Here is a 14983-nt window from a genome sequence, read left to right as displayed (position 1 = left end):
AGTTTTTTCTTTTGAAGAAGGGCCATTTGCTACAGGGCCATCGGGCCTTGGTATAACAAATACCTGTATACAGTCACTAGTAAAAGTCTACACACCCCTTGCACAATCTGGACATTTTACAGCCTTAAAATTAAATAGAAAATGTATTAAAGTAGATTTTTTTCCGACCGATGTACTCCACATTTCCAAAGTGGAAGAAAAAGTCTATTTAAAAAAATGTAACAAGATTTAATTTAAAAAAAGATGTCCTGATTTCATATTTCTTGTGCACTTTGGTGCACCTGGAGTTGGAGGTTCCTATAAGAAGGGTAAATTCCAATGAATCCCAGTAATTGAGATTATGTAAATCAGCTAACTGTTAGCTATGCTGTTGTTACAATGTAACTAGTCTTTACCTGTGATTGAAGTTTGTTCTGCTGCTAACATCTGAGTTGTAGTTTCTGCTTGTGCAGCAGTAGGAGGATGTGTGCAGTGCAGCTGAGTGAGCACTCCTGTGTGGGCAGAGGAGCGGGGGAGGGGACGTTTTCCAAGATTCAAAAATGAGAAATTAGCGAATTTGATGGGCAATTCTTTATAGAACAGGACAAAAATTAGACTAAAAGTTGAATAAAAATGGAAAGGGCACTTCACTTATAGGAGGGCAACAGGGCAGGTGCTCAGGCACCCCTAGAGCCATATCTGTGCACGTGCCTGCATCAACATTAATCACTAATTTCATTGGCACCAACACAGAAATTATTATTGTTATTGACTAGTTGCTAAGTTTTATTCTTTAGTGTAATTGTAGGGAGCTTCCCTGCAGAGGCCGTTAGGGCCCTATGAAGTGAAAATAGGCTAATGTGTTTCCCCCCATGCAGTTCAGGTTTAGCATGTAAATAAATGTCAGTGTAACCTGATGTGTGGCACCCTGGGTCGGAAACAGCTGCACATACAGGGCTGGGAGGGAGGGAGGTGCCAATGGAAAAGCATGGCGCCTCACTTTCCAATGGTCATTTTCAAAGTGACCCAAGCATCCAAGACAGTGGGGCCCAGCTGTCACTTCTTTAGTTGCACGTTGGCAGGTGTGACTGTGCCTGCTGGCTGTGTACCCTGGGTGCCAGTCAAGGACAGAGAGCTAGGGCTCTGAGGGGGAGTGCCACTGTGGAAAGTTAGACAGACATCTTGTTCTTCTTCAAAAAGAAACCTGAGACCACCTGTCAGTCGTTCTGTGAGTTTGTGCGTGCGTGTGTCCAAACACCACACCTGCCAACTGTGAGACTTGAACAAGGTTGGCAGCTATGTGAGTCATCTTTTGTGATATCTGACTGAAGTCTAGCTACATTCTGTACTATCAAGAATCAGGATCAAGCTGCAGGAATTTGACAGACAAACAGGCAGGCAGACAATGGGCAGTTGGGCTTTCGAGGGTGTAGTACAATGTGCCTTCTGGGAAATGAGATACACTTATTCAGATTATGTTTCTGAAATAAAGGAATCCAGAAGTACTTGATCACAAATGTCTTCAGCTGAGGAAATCTCCTATCTAGCAGAGAAAGTTGCACCCACGTCCGTTACATTGACAGATGTATGTATTTGCTCCGAGTTTGTTTACATTTGATGGTAAAGAATGACAGCACTCTCTCCGAAAGCACACATGACCACACAATGACCCAGTGAGTGAAAGAAAACTGTTGATGTACAACTTGGAATCAAGCCTTCTAATTCTTGTATTTGGAAATGTAATTACTATACGATAAAAGACTAAACAGATGAGACTTCGGGCAAATGCTCACCAATGCAAAAACAAACAGACAAGCAACTTGACTGTTGACATTGTTGGACAAATATCCTAGAGTGGTCTCTACTTCCCTCTTGTGTTCAATGTGTCCTTTACAGTCTCAGGACCAGTCATTTTACAGTGAAGATAAAACACATTAAGTAGAAGACATAGTCAAATGTAGAAAATAGTAAGGGATAAGATCTTTATTTGGTGAATATAAATGTAATGCAGGATAAAGGGGAAAGGTTCTTTAAGAAAAGAAAAGTACTTTGAGACGGAATGTAACCAATATTTTATTATTATTATTGAAACAGTTGTACCGGCTTTCAGTTTGTTGTTGTAGATGTTGTTTTCTTTTGTTTTGTCTTTTTTTTTTAAATAATAAAATAGACAAATAACAGTATTACAAATAATGAAAATTGTTACATCCTTCACAGGGTTACAGTCAATGTACATTTATACAGAAAATGAAACATCCCAATGCAATCACAGTGGTTAGGACTGGGCGGGGTAGACGGGGCTGGTACACCAAGGACGGAGGACAAAAGTGAAAGAATGTGAAAAAGGTACTATAATGGTATAGAGGTATAGTAATAGTACAGTTTTAACATGGGACCAGCATAGGGAATGAGAGGTCTTTTTAAACACAGAGAATGACAAAAACTTAATGTGGTCATATAGAGAGGGCACAACAATATTGACTTGAGGTTACTGTAGAAGCGTCCATTTTGGTTTCTTTTGTTAGCAAATGGCACACACAGAGATGGCAGGTTCTTTCTGAGTGTATTTGTTGACAGAAGCAAAAAAATAAACAATAAAGATTTGTTTGATTTGACAGTCTTCCTTCATTCACAAATTCAGGTCTTGTATAGTACATTGCCTCCCCACTTGTTATGCTAGGCCTATAAAAACAAAGTAAATTAGTGTCTGGGGCTATCCTATATGATCAAATAGCAAAGCTTCCAACACATTAATGCACAAGCTGTACCTTGATGAGAAGCTATGCTAAACAACAGATAATACATAATAAGATGAGGACAATGTATCTGTAAAGAACTGCAGATGATAGTCTTTGGAAGAACATATCCCTATTTATTGAAGTGGGGAGTGTCTCTTTTCCCAAGAAAAGCAGAGTTTGTTGGTTGGGTAGCAGGAGTATAACATTTTAATAACACTGTTGTCTCATTGAGGTGTCTCCTAATTAGTACCTTATTTATAACTATTAAATGCTATGTGAGATGCCCTATGGAATGGCTGATTGGGATTTATCCATGAAGTGCTGAGACAATGGAAGCATGCAGACACTGTAGCACTCAAAGAGCAGAGGTTGCAATATCCTGGTTTTACTTGTCTAGTATCTTTTGGCTGCTTAGAACAACAATTTTCAAAAACATTTAAAATGTTTTCCTGCTGATCCCTGAACCTCAAGTTCACTACGTTATGGACGGAGTATCAACGAGTAAACTTGTTGTGATTTGTGCTGGCACAATAGGAGGAAGACGTATACCCTACCGCTCAGTACAACAAAAACTGAAGCCCGTCCGTTTTTTAAATGACCTTTCATCCATTTCTTTAAAAAGTCCCCACTTTTCTCTGAGACGATTCATAAACACGTGTTCTAGCTTTTTAAATAGTAACGGCAACAGTATATACATGTCAATATGCCGGCAGTGTATGACCCCAGATTACGTGACAATTCACAGCTCCATATTGTCAAAGGTGATCATATGTAGCAGTATAAAAACAAAAACTATTTAAAAACCAACCAAATGAGCACAGTGTTCTGTGAAGTCTTTTAAATACCAGCAGGCTCCTTTTCTGATCATTTCCCACCTGTGGAGCTTCAGAGGCTGCCATTTTGTGCAAGTACAGTTTTGAACACCTGGCTGCATAACCTAAGGCAGCCATTTTGTATGTACCATAAAGGGGAGGGCAAGTGCTTTTTCATGACAGGATCAAAGTACATTGGTATTCACATGAGATCCTTTAAACATAGCGGAGGCCAAAAGGAAAGCGTAATCTAAACTTTGCACACAACAATTTTGTAATGGAAGAATTCATGGTAGCGCCCATCCTACTTCATCATTAAGGTGCACATAGAAACATTTAAAAAACTACTCACTGAGTCACTGAAGCAAAGATTGCACGGAGCAGAACTCCAAAACAATGAAAATGGCCGACATGGTTCAGTGGCTATGGCAACCTGTGATTCCCAGAAGAGAGAGAAACAACGGAGAGCCCCTAGGCTTTTGGGGACCCTAAACAAGATTTGGTTAGCTGACATGAGCTAATTGAGTGACTGCCACTGACTGACAATATAGTGACCTCCAAAATATTGTGACAGTGACCATTTTTGTTGTTGTTTTGACTCTGTACTCCAACCTCTTGGATATGAAATTATACAATGACTATGAGGTTAAAGTGCAGACTGTCAGCTTACATTTGAGGGTATGTTTCATATGTTTCTAAACACTTCTACATTAATGTGGATGATACAATGATTATTGATAGTCCTGAATGAATCGTGAGTGATAATGAGTGAGAAAGTTAGATGCACAAATATCATACCCTCAAGACATGCTACCCTCTCATCATTTCATATAACATGGGAGGATAGCCTTTTTCGAAGAGAGATATATTTATGCTTCTGTAACTTTCTCACTCATCATTATTTGTGTTTAGAAACATATTCTATTCTTATTTACAATAAAAGTGACTCCAAAATAACACAATACATTATTTACCATAGATTTCTATTAGGCACAAAATAATCTGAAACACATCCAAAACAAATAGCAAATGCTTTAATAAACATATAGGTGAATTTCTCCCATTACTTTTGGTCCCCTAAAATGTGGGGACAATGTACAAAAAGTGCTGTCATTTCTAAACGGTTCACCTGATATGGATGAAAATACCCTCAAAATAAAACTGACAGTCTGCACTATAACCTCATAGTTATTGTGTCATTTCAAATCCAAAGTGCTGGAGTATAGAGCTAAAACAACCACAAAAATGGTAAAAATGTCCCAATAATTTTGGAACTGCTGATGCACAACCAAATTCCGAAATTGCACCTTGTGTAATCTACTTTTCTAACTCTCCACAGTAAATTGAGACCCCGACTGAGAACCCTAGCAACCGCAGGGCGCTACGTGCAGCGCATAGTCTGCAGACAGAGAGTCAAGTGCATCTGATATGTACCAGACAATGACATGCACAGTACATTACATTTATATTATGGTTCTTTTGGGCTGTTGGAAGTAGTGTGTTCAAAGTTTTTTTTTTTTACTTTCAAAACGTATTTTCAAGAGATTAGAAGTGTAGGTACTGTAGATAGCAAACAGAAATATAATCTCCACAATTTTCAAATTGTCAAAAGAGAGCATTATTCACAAGAACGCTGATGCTGAGTCTGATGCTTCCAGAAGATGAGTAATTTCATTTTACATCCATAAAGTCTATGGAACTGTATTGTAGTCTACAAGATTTTCCATCCACTCCGTTCAGAGTACTGGTCATATTGTTGGAGTCGCTGATACCCTCAGAACCTCACTGTGAAAGATGAGAGTAAAGTCCTATGAAGTCTGGTCCCAACCTTCTCTTAATAGCCCTTTTAAAGGGCAGTCGTGTTGTTGAGTTTCAGTCTGGGGACTAGTAGAAATCATATCCAACTAATAGACTGTAAACAATATCCTACTACAAACAATGGGAGGGGCTGCAGCTGTGCACTCAACACAGGCAGGCTGCTGTCGGAGACTGGACACAGTCTGGACACCGTCGTAGGCTCAGCACTAGAGACAGACTTAACATACGAGGGGGTGGTGGTTGTGGACTGAGCACGGCTGCAAACTGACCAGACTGACCGTACAGTACGGGCTGCAGACTGTTGACTGAACTCAGGGGAGGATGGTCTAGAGAAAGGGGTCTGATGGGGGTGGAGGGTCACAGTCTGACAGGGAGACCAGGCTGGGGGTCCGGTATAGTCTGGTGTCCTCCTCGTCTAGAGGTCAGACCTCCACAGAGGTGATCTGGTTCATCTGGGCCCGCATGGACTGGACACTGTTCAGGATCTTCTTTTGGTGGCCTGCTAGCGTCACCCCTACTCGGATGATGTCCCTGTGGAGAGAGAGAAAGCAATCAGCAACACAGCATTCTATGACACATTTAGCAAGTCAGCGACACAGCAGTCTATGACACATTTAGCACAGTCTATGAGGCCAGATTTAGCACAGATAGCACAGTCTAGAACACTTTTAACACAGTCTAGGTCTACTACACATTTAGCACAGTCTATGACACATTAAGATTAGTCTAAAACACATTCATCACAGTCTAGGACACATTTAGCAGGGGGAGGGTGTCTGGGGAGGTTAACTTACTCTGTGGTCATTTGGGAGACCACATCGAAGCTTGTGAACTCCTCATTGGCAAAGTTCTCCTTGTACTGGCCCATCCTGATGGCATCCAGCCACTCATCCACGGTGCTGAAGCTGGAGAAGTCAGGCGTGCTGCGGTCTAGCAGAGGTAGGTGCACACTAGAAACAGGAGAGGAATCCAGTGAGAACCCAAACAAACCCAATAACAACCCATTGAGAACCCAAACAAATCCATTGAGAACCCAGCGAGAACCCAAACAAATCCATTGAGAAGCCAGTGGGAACCCAAACAAATCCATTGGACCCAGTCAGAACCCAAACAAATCCATTGAGAACCTAGTGAGAACCCAAACAAATCCATTGAGAACCCAGTGAGAACCCAAACAAATCCATTGAGAACCCAAACAAATCCATTGAGAACCCAGTGAGAACCCAAAACAAGAGCAAAGAGAAAGAAACAGTGAATCAAAGAGCCTCAGACGAAACAGTGCATGAGTCTGTCCTTTACAGCTTCCTTTCCTTAAGTCCTTTCCTTGGACTGGAGAGTCCACTAAAATGTGTGGTCGGCATTGTGGAAAGGAGATGAGGAAAGGATGGAAGCTATTTAAGATGACTGGGACACAGCCCGTGAGTGCCTTACCTTGATGACAGCGGCGTCATGGCCTTCAGACTGTTGGGGTTGCGGATCATCTTGTCCAGGTTGTTGACAATCTGGCTGAACTTGGGCCGGTTGTTGCGGTCCTTCTGCCAGCAGTCCAGCATGAGCTGGTGCAGGGCACTAGGACAGTCCATGGGCGGGGGCAACCGGTAGTCCTGCTCTATGGCATTGATCACCTACAGGGCATTGGCACAGATTGATAAGAAAATGAATAGAGGCCTTGGCCTAAATTGTTGGTCTTCCCATGTGGTTAATACAGCCTGAATCAAATGTATAGTGAGACTGTCTCAGTCTCTCTCTCTCTGAATGTGTCTCTTTGTCTCAATTGCTGCCTCCCCCCTTTTCTCTCTGTTTTCTCCAAGTGACTGCAACAATCTGCTTTAGGACTAAATATTGTAGGTGAAACGATGATGATAATGATTCCTCCTGGATACTCACATCTTGATTACTCATGTCCCAGTAGGGCCTCTCTCCGTATGACATCACCTCCCACATGACGATGCCATAGCTCCACCCATCACTGGAGGAGGTGAACTTCCTGTACTGAATGGCTTCCGGGGCGGTCCATCGGATAGGGATCTTCCCTCCCTGTAAAGACAGACAAGTGTTTCGTACCAATTCTCTACCCTTCAGCCAGGACCGTGCACTTGGTCACTCCCCATGCATTTAGAAGTATTGGATTGGTGCAAATATGCCTGAAGGGAGTTACATTTTGGTCATTAAGCAGATCATCTTCTCCAGAGTGACTTAGTTTCCACCATATTTCTTAAACCAGACCATTTCTTTAAATCTATAAGGAGTACTTCAGTGCACACTTCAGGAGAAGGGTAGAAAACCAGACTGCAGCCCGCAAATAAAGCATAGGTTGTGGGTGGATCTCAGTAGTCTCAAGAAGTGGCGATGTTTCATTGTCTTCTTCTGCACTGATCTGATAGCACTGGACAGGTAAAAGCAAATCCTTTGTTAAGACACTGATATTGCTTTCCTGTGTCCTATGCTTGCAAATCAGTGGTGATGAAAGGAATGAGCCGAGAAAAGGAAGCCACATTAGACTACTAGGATGCATCCTGCATGTATAATCTCAAAACTGATACATTTCCATACTAGCATACCACTTAGAATGCATGCCCAATACATTGCTTCATAATAAGTGGTATTCTAGTGTGTAAATTGGAACCATAGAAATATAATCTATTCCTATGATTGGAACAGAGCCATACTCACCAGGACACTGGTGTTTGTGGGGTCTAACTTGCCCAAAATACATTGCTTCATACTATATAGTATGGAAGTATGGATTTTGGGACAGAGCCACACTCACCAGGGCGCTGGTGTAGGTGGGATCTGATGTGTCTTCCTCCAGAAACCGCGAGAGCCCGAAGTCAGACACCTTACACACCAGGTTACTATTGACCAGGATGTTGCGGGCAGCAAGGTCCCGGTGCACGTAGTTCATGTCATTTAGGTATTTCATGCCCGCCGCAATGCCACGTAGCATGCCCACCAGCTGGATCACCGTGAACTGCCCGTCATTTTGCTTTAAAAAAAACACTGAAATGTTATATTGCTATGCTATGTTATGTTATACTATGATATGCCATACTGATGTGTTAAGCTATATTAAGCAGTGTTATGCTATGTTATGTTGTACGCTACATTCTCTGATATGTGTTATACATTCCAAAACATGTGGCTGGTTCTCATATTAGTTCCCCTAGCATTGTTAGCCACAAAAAAATTGAGCGTCTGGTTGATCCTCTCACCTGGATCTGTGAGCTCACCGGGATCTAACTAAGCCTACTCTACACACCTCACACCTGGGCCAGCCCGGGAGGGACCCACCAGAGCTAATCAAAAACCAAAAAGCTATTAAGTGTAGATGTGAAGGAGAGACAGCCACTGTGTTCTTGAATCCATTGGGTTCTTGATGTTGAAAACAGTTGAAAAATCTGTATGGTTACTGTGATATTTCATATGACCTACAATGCTTCACATCTAAATATAGTTTTGATTCTATTATCTCTGAAATTCACTCATGAGATAAGGCAGAGATCTAGCCTTTAGGTACTCCTCAACTAATTTCCTAATCTCGTCGCCTTTCCATTTGTTTGCACTGATCCAAAAGACAAGACAGGTGAAAAAGCCACCTGATGTATTTTAACCAGATACATGTTTGGAAGAAGTAAGGAAAGTAGAAAAGGACAGGAGATCTTTCCAGAGTATTGAGATGCCCAACTTTGAGTCCCACTGACCTACATATCTAGGACCTTCATTTGGGCCAGTTTGCTACATTTTTCGTAAGGGAAAATCCCCACTGGGCACAGACGTCAGTTCAACGTCTATTTTTCATTTACATTTGGTTGAGTTGTCAACAAACGTGAATTCAACGTGAAATCAACCAAATACCTTACACAGCGGGTTGCTATTGACCAGGATGTTGCGGGCAGCAAGGTCCCGGTGCACGTAGTTCATGTCATTTAGGTACTTCATGCTCACATGTTTTATTTGTCACATGCACTGAATACAACAGGTGAAATAATAAACTGAAGAACTAAACATTTCACCATATCATTGGATTAATTCAAAATGCTCTTTGATGACTTTTTGCAAATCCAATTACTTTTCCATGTTAATTCAACATCATCATATCGATTTGTGGGGTTTAAATAAAGTGCAAACAATGTTGTGGAAATTGCAAACTTCAGAAGCCTTTTTAAACCTCAAAATACACTAGGAAACTTCTCCTGTAACAAGGTAATCAAATTAAGATCCTACATCTGTACTGACCCTGAGGAAGGAGTCCAGCGATCCGTTCTCCATGAACTCAGTGATGATCATGACGGGGGCGCTCTTGGTAACCACGCCCTCCAGGTGGATGATGTTGGGGTGGTCAAACTGACCCATGATGGATGCCTCAGACAGGAAGTCCCGCCTCTGGCGCTCTGTGTAGCCCACCTTCAGTGTCTTAATGGCCACTAGGATCTCTCTCTTCCCAGGGAGACGCAGGTTTCCGCTGCACACTTCCCCAAACTCTCCTGAACAATAACAGGTTCAGGTTTCAGATATACTGTCCATCAGCAAAGGACTCTGATACACCACTATAAGATGTATCCAAGTGCTATGACAAGGGACTGTCACTTGGATATCTTAAATGTACTGTAAGAAAAATGTACAAGATGTATTATTAGGTTTAATCCACACTGTATATCAATATAACATTTTATAGGCCAGTTTCCCAGACACAGATTAAGTCTAGTCAAGGACTCAAAAGTGCTTTCAACTGAGAATCTTCATTGAGAATGCTTTTTAGTCCAGGACTAAACTCAATCTGTGTTATTACGTATATGTTATAATGTACAGTATATAGGGTTTTCACCTTCACCGGTTGATTTTTTACCTGCGCCAATGACTTGCTCGATCTTGACACAGGAGGTGTCAATCTCTTTGGCAAACTCCCTCACTGCCTCGTTGGGGTCCTCATAAGTGAAGGGATCAATATAGATCTTCATTCCTGGAGACACTTGGAAGGAGAAACAGAGAAAAAACAGAGGATATGCATAATATACAGCCTGGCAGTATGTATTGGCTACAGAAAACAGTAGCTGGAACCTTGCCTGGGCTTAGACCTGATACAGGTGGTTAGATACAGTAGTAGTAACCTTTAACTTCCAGTACTCCACATCTAATGGAAATGTCACCACTGTCCCCAGGATGGTAGTGTATTCCTTAACAAATGGTTCACTCCACTTTTCAACCCATTTCCCATGGATAGAAGGTTGTCTGTAAACCATGCTACTCACTGTGGCCACTGGTGTAGTGCTGGACCTTGTCGGTGTATTCAGATTCTGTTCTCTCAGAGCTTCTTCGATTGCAGACGATGACCAATACGACGACAGCGATGATTAAGACCACACCTGCAGCAGCTGAGCCAATGATGAGGGGGAGCTTCTCCTGAAAGCTGGACTTGTACTCCTCTGCAAATACACAACAAAACAAACCCATTCCTCATATTAACGTCTACAAGGTTGGCCTACTCTGTAATGTTGAACTTTTGGGACTATACCATATACTCGGCAATGTAATTCAAAAGTGTTTGAAAAACACTGGTTCGAATGGCGTACCTTCGGTCATGGTCTGAAAGTACATCTTTCCGCTGAAGCGTCCGAATCCGGCCACTGTTCGAGCCCGTACCTGGAAGACGTATATAGCTCCGGGCTTCAGGCCACGGATGACTGCTGTGTTAGTCTGACTGCGCACCACCGATGAGTTCCACTCCGCCATGCTCTGGAACACACAGACACACACACAGAGGGTGTAAGACTGGATCGGCTCACTGTTTGAATTACAGCAGTAAAACCTGTCAACTGACTTCACCTTATCATAGTACTGCAGCTCATAGTCCAGTATGAGGCCGTTGGGCTGGTCCGGTTGGGACCAGGAGAGAGTGATGCTGTCAGGTGTCCGGCTCACCTGGTGCATAATCGACACAGCCGATGGTGCTGTGAGTGAGTGAGTGAGTGAGTGAGTGAGTGAGTGAGTGAGTGAGTGAGTGAGTGAGTGAGTGAGTGAGTGAGTGAGTGAGTGAGTGAGTGAGTGAGTGAGTGAGTGAGTGAGTGAGTGAGAGAGAGAGAGAGAGAAGGGTTAAGGTTAGTGACATTACTACAACACTAGGAAGAAGCTTTCAAATCCCTTGGTAATCAAGAACAAGACTAATGATGCAGCAAGGAACAAAAGAGCCAGGAGCATCGGAGATGGTTTATTGAGTATTATTACAGTCACCCATTCACTGAAAATACTAATTGTAATAATGTATTTGTTTTCACTCTGGTGTGTGAAATATTCACTTTGCAGGCAAAGACACACACACACACACAAGGTCTTTCCTAATGAGGGCTTAATTAGGGCATGTTTATGTAACATTAGTGCTTTCGGTTATACCCTGTAAAAACACTGGGGCTCATGGGAACCTGAGTTTGCTCTTTTCACAGTCCCATCCCAGACAATAATTAGGACTGACATCTAGTGCAGTGGAGAAAAGACTACAGTGTTAAGGGCAGAGAGTAGAAAGTGTATAGCCTGGCCCTAATACCAACACTACCTAACACCCAGTCCATTTGAAATTTGAACCTCAACAAATAACGCTGTAAATCATGTCTGAATACTGCATTTCAAGTGCCCTAAATGAAATTGAACTCACTCAATACTAATAAGGGTCACACATATGTCACTAAATTGTTCAGGCAGACATCATAAACATTGCTTAGGCAACCTTACACAGACATTGTTCATTGGTACTACATGGCATACAGGTTTACTTATACAGATCTTGCCATTGCAAAATACCATCAAAATATCTAAACCCATATTAGGTGTAATATTTCCTGTGCCTCTCCTTATCAGACTGAACACACTCCGGATAATATCTCTTCACTGAACTTCACACTGGAACGCAGTACTTTGAGAGGAGAGTGAATTAATGGCTGTCTCCCTTACCGGCCTGGTTGGTGGTGATGTTGACTGAGGAGTAGTGTGGTGAGTAGGGGCTCTGGTCGGAGACCCCGTTGACCGCTTGGATCTCAAAGGTGTACTGCGTGTGGGCCAGCAGGTCACTGATGTGGACGCTGGTCTCCGTCAGGCCCAGTTGACGAGGGATGAACTGGACGTTGTCCCCGCAGCGTGTACAGCCTCCCCGGCCCCCTCCACAGCTCTTACAGATGATGTTGTAGACCACGTCCTCGCGGCCCCCGCCATCGCGTGGCGTGCTCCACTCCAACCTCAGGGACGTCTCGTTCACGATCGAGATTACACTCTGGGGCGCGGAGGGGATGGCTGTCAGAGGAGAGGGGGGAGATAAAGAAGAGTTCAGGGAGGATCAGTGATGATGAGGTTTATACTCCAGACAGTGGTCATAAGGAGCTACAGGGGATTCAGGGTCTGATTCCAACCCAAACCACACCCTGTACTATAGCTCTCCACCCTGTACTATAGCTCTCCACCCTGTACTATAGCTCTCCACCCTGTACTATAGCTCTCCACCCTGTACTATAGCTCTCCACCCTGTACTATAGCTCTCCACCCTGTACTATAGCTCTCCACCCTGTACTATAGCTCTCCACCCTGTACTATAGCTCTCCACCCTGTACTATAGCTCTCCACCCTGTACTATAGCTCTCCACCCTGTACTATAGCTCTCCACCCTGTACTATAGCTCTCCACCCTGTACTATAGCTCTCCACCCTGTACTATAGCTCTCCACCCTGTACTATAGCTCTCCACCCTGCACTATAGCTCTCCACCCTGCACTATAGCTCTCCACCCTGTACTATAGCTCTCCACCCTGTACTATAGCTCTCCACCCTGCACTATAGCTCTCCACCCTGTACTATAGCTCTCCACCCTGTACTATAGCTCTCCACCCTGTACTATAGCTCTCCACCCTGCACTATAGCTCTCCACCCTGTACTATAGCTCTCCACCCTGTACTATAGCTCTCCACCCTGTACTATAGCTCTCCACCCTGTACTATAGCTCTCCACCCTGCACTATAGCTCTCCACCCTGTACTATAGCTCTCCAGCATCAGGGTTGTTGACCGCTGGTTAACTCTGTAATAAATTAACTCTGTGTGGTTACAGTAGTATACAGTAGGTCACAAAACTAGTCTCCACATTTCAATAATCGGACACCATTTTTTTTGTGTTTGTTTTTTTATAAACAATACAAAACATACACATGCAAACATCTACTACATCACTCCTGCCCAGACCCACTAGCACCCCCCCCATCTCTAGTGCATGTATCACTTCCCAACCACATGGCCTGAAACTGCATTTTGCTTCTCTCTGCAGCCCACACACTTTTAATATTTAAATAATAAATCATTTGATTTTTCCTTTGTGATAATGATGGCCCATTGATAGATTTCCAAGTTTTTAGCATATGTTTTTTCAAGATGAGTGATGAGAAGAGAATGGTCCAACCCATCCTGTATGTCATTAGACCCCAATATGACATGTCTTACAATATGCAGACAGATGGATTAAAAGGTTACATTGTTAATACTTCTGACAGCCAACTTTCTAGCTCCGCCCACAACTTCCGGACTTTCAAGCATTCCCAGAAAGCATGGGTTATTGAGTCATCATTCGTTTTACACTTAAGACATGACTCTGTCATTGTGCTGCAGAATTTGTGAATTTTGTCTCTTGTATAATAAATTCAATACATTAGTTTATACTGGATTAAGCGTACATTTTCGTTAACTTTCCCTCCATCTTGTGCCAACATCAGTTGTTTTTTAGTCTTGGTTCCAAATGTTTGTAGAGACAGTCAGTTGGATATGCTCTCTGCAAGGTTGTATATATCATATCATATGAAGATATTTTTCTGACTCAAATAAGATTACCTCAAGGTTGCTCTGATGTCCAAAAGATTTCAAATAGAAATGTTGTGATATGTAACTTTTATTCAGACACTAAATGAATTTGCATGAGCTCCATTCAAGTCCATCAGGCTTCAGATCAACTTTTCTATAGAAGGAAGAGAGCGATGAAAAGAGCAGTGTGGTAGTTAACTAGCGTCCTGGTGGAATCTGAGAGACACAATGAATGCCCCTGCATGCTCATTTCTGCCTCTTCAATTAGAGAGAGACCGCTGAGGGCCATATCTCCATTGTGGCCCTGGCTACATCCCAAATGGCACCCTATTGCCTTTTTTTGTGCACTACTTTTCACCAGGGCCCATAGGGTGTCCATAGGGCTCTGGTCAAAAGTAGTGCACTATAAAAGCAAAAGGGTGTCATTTGTGACCGAGACCCCATTTTCACATTCAAAACAGCTGCCCCCTTCATAATGGACAGGCTTATGCAAATCTCTCAGGATATTTTCTCTGAGGTCCTTGTCGGACTGGTGCACCAATGGAAGAGAATGGAAGGGACATTCCAACAGTTCAGTGCTGTTGGAATGAAACATAACCCTTGTTTCGCCCTTGGGCACCTAGAAGAATGTATGACTTTGGTATTTTTTATGTGAAAATGTATGAGTGGAGCTGGAGTCTTGGTACAAAAGTGAAAGTTGAAAAGATTTGGCTTAAGGTTAGCACTTTTGTTTGTGCTCATTGCATTATGCACAACATACAGGATATCAGAATCATTCTGTTTTCGCTAGACAGGTGCTTTTCTATAGTGAAT

At 42.7% G+C, this 14983-nt stretch overlaps 1 protein-coding gene across 1 annotated transcript in view; it reads right to left on the bottom strand.

The window, feature by feature from the left end:
• Nucleotides 1-4997: 4997 nt before the first annotated feature.
• LOC112222067 (ephrin type-B receptor 2-like) overlaps nt 4998-14983 on the bottom strand; it is a 50273-nt gene continuing 40287 nt past the window's right edge. The window contains exons 5-15 of the mRNA XM_024384645.1: nt 12290-12625; nt 11171-11295; nt 10918-11080; nt 10597-10770; nt 10194-10316; nt 9584-9831; nt 8118-8333; nt 7235-7384; nt 6779-6972; nt 6142-6297; nt 4998-5878 (exon numbers count right to left, since the gene is read on the bottom strand). Of these exons, the coding sequence (XP_024240413.1) occupies nt 5770-5878; nt 6142-6297; nt 6779-6972; nt 7235-7384; nt 8118-8333; nt 9584-9831; nt 10194-10316; nt 10597-10770; nt 10918-11080; nt 11171-11295; nt 12290-12625 (1994 nt within the window). The 3' untranslated portion in view covers nt 4998-5769. The remainder of the gene's footprint in view (nt 5879-6141; nt 6298-6778; nt 6973-7234; nt 7385-8117; nt 8334-9583; nt 9832-10193; nt 10317-10596; nt 10771-10917; nt 11081-11170; nt 11296-12289; nt 12626-14983) is intronic.

This window comes from Oncorhynchus tshawytscha, linkage group LG22 (genome assembly GCF_018296145.1).
Source record: "Oncorhynchus tshawytscha isolate Ot180627B linkage group LG22, Otsh_v2.0, whole genome shotgun sequence".
Lineage (NCBI taxonomy): Eukaryota > Metazoa > Chordata > Actinopteri > Salmoniformes > Salmonidae > Oncorhynchus > Oncorhynchus tshawytscha.
Note: the sequence above shows the minus strand (reverse complement) of the source record. Positions and strands in the feature narration are given on the sequence as shown.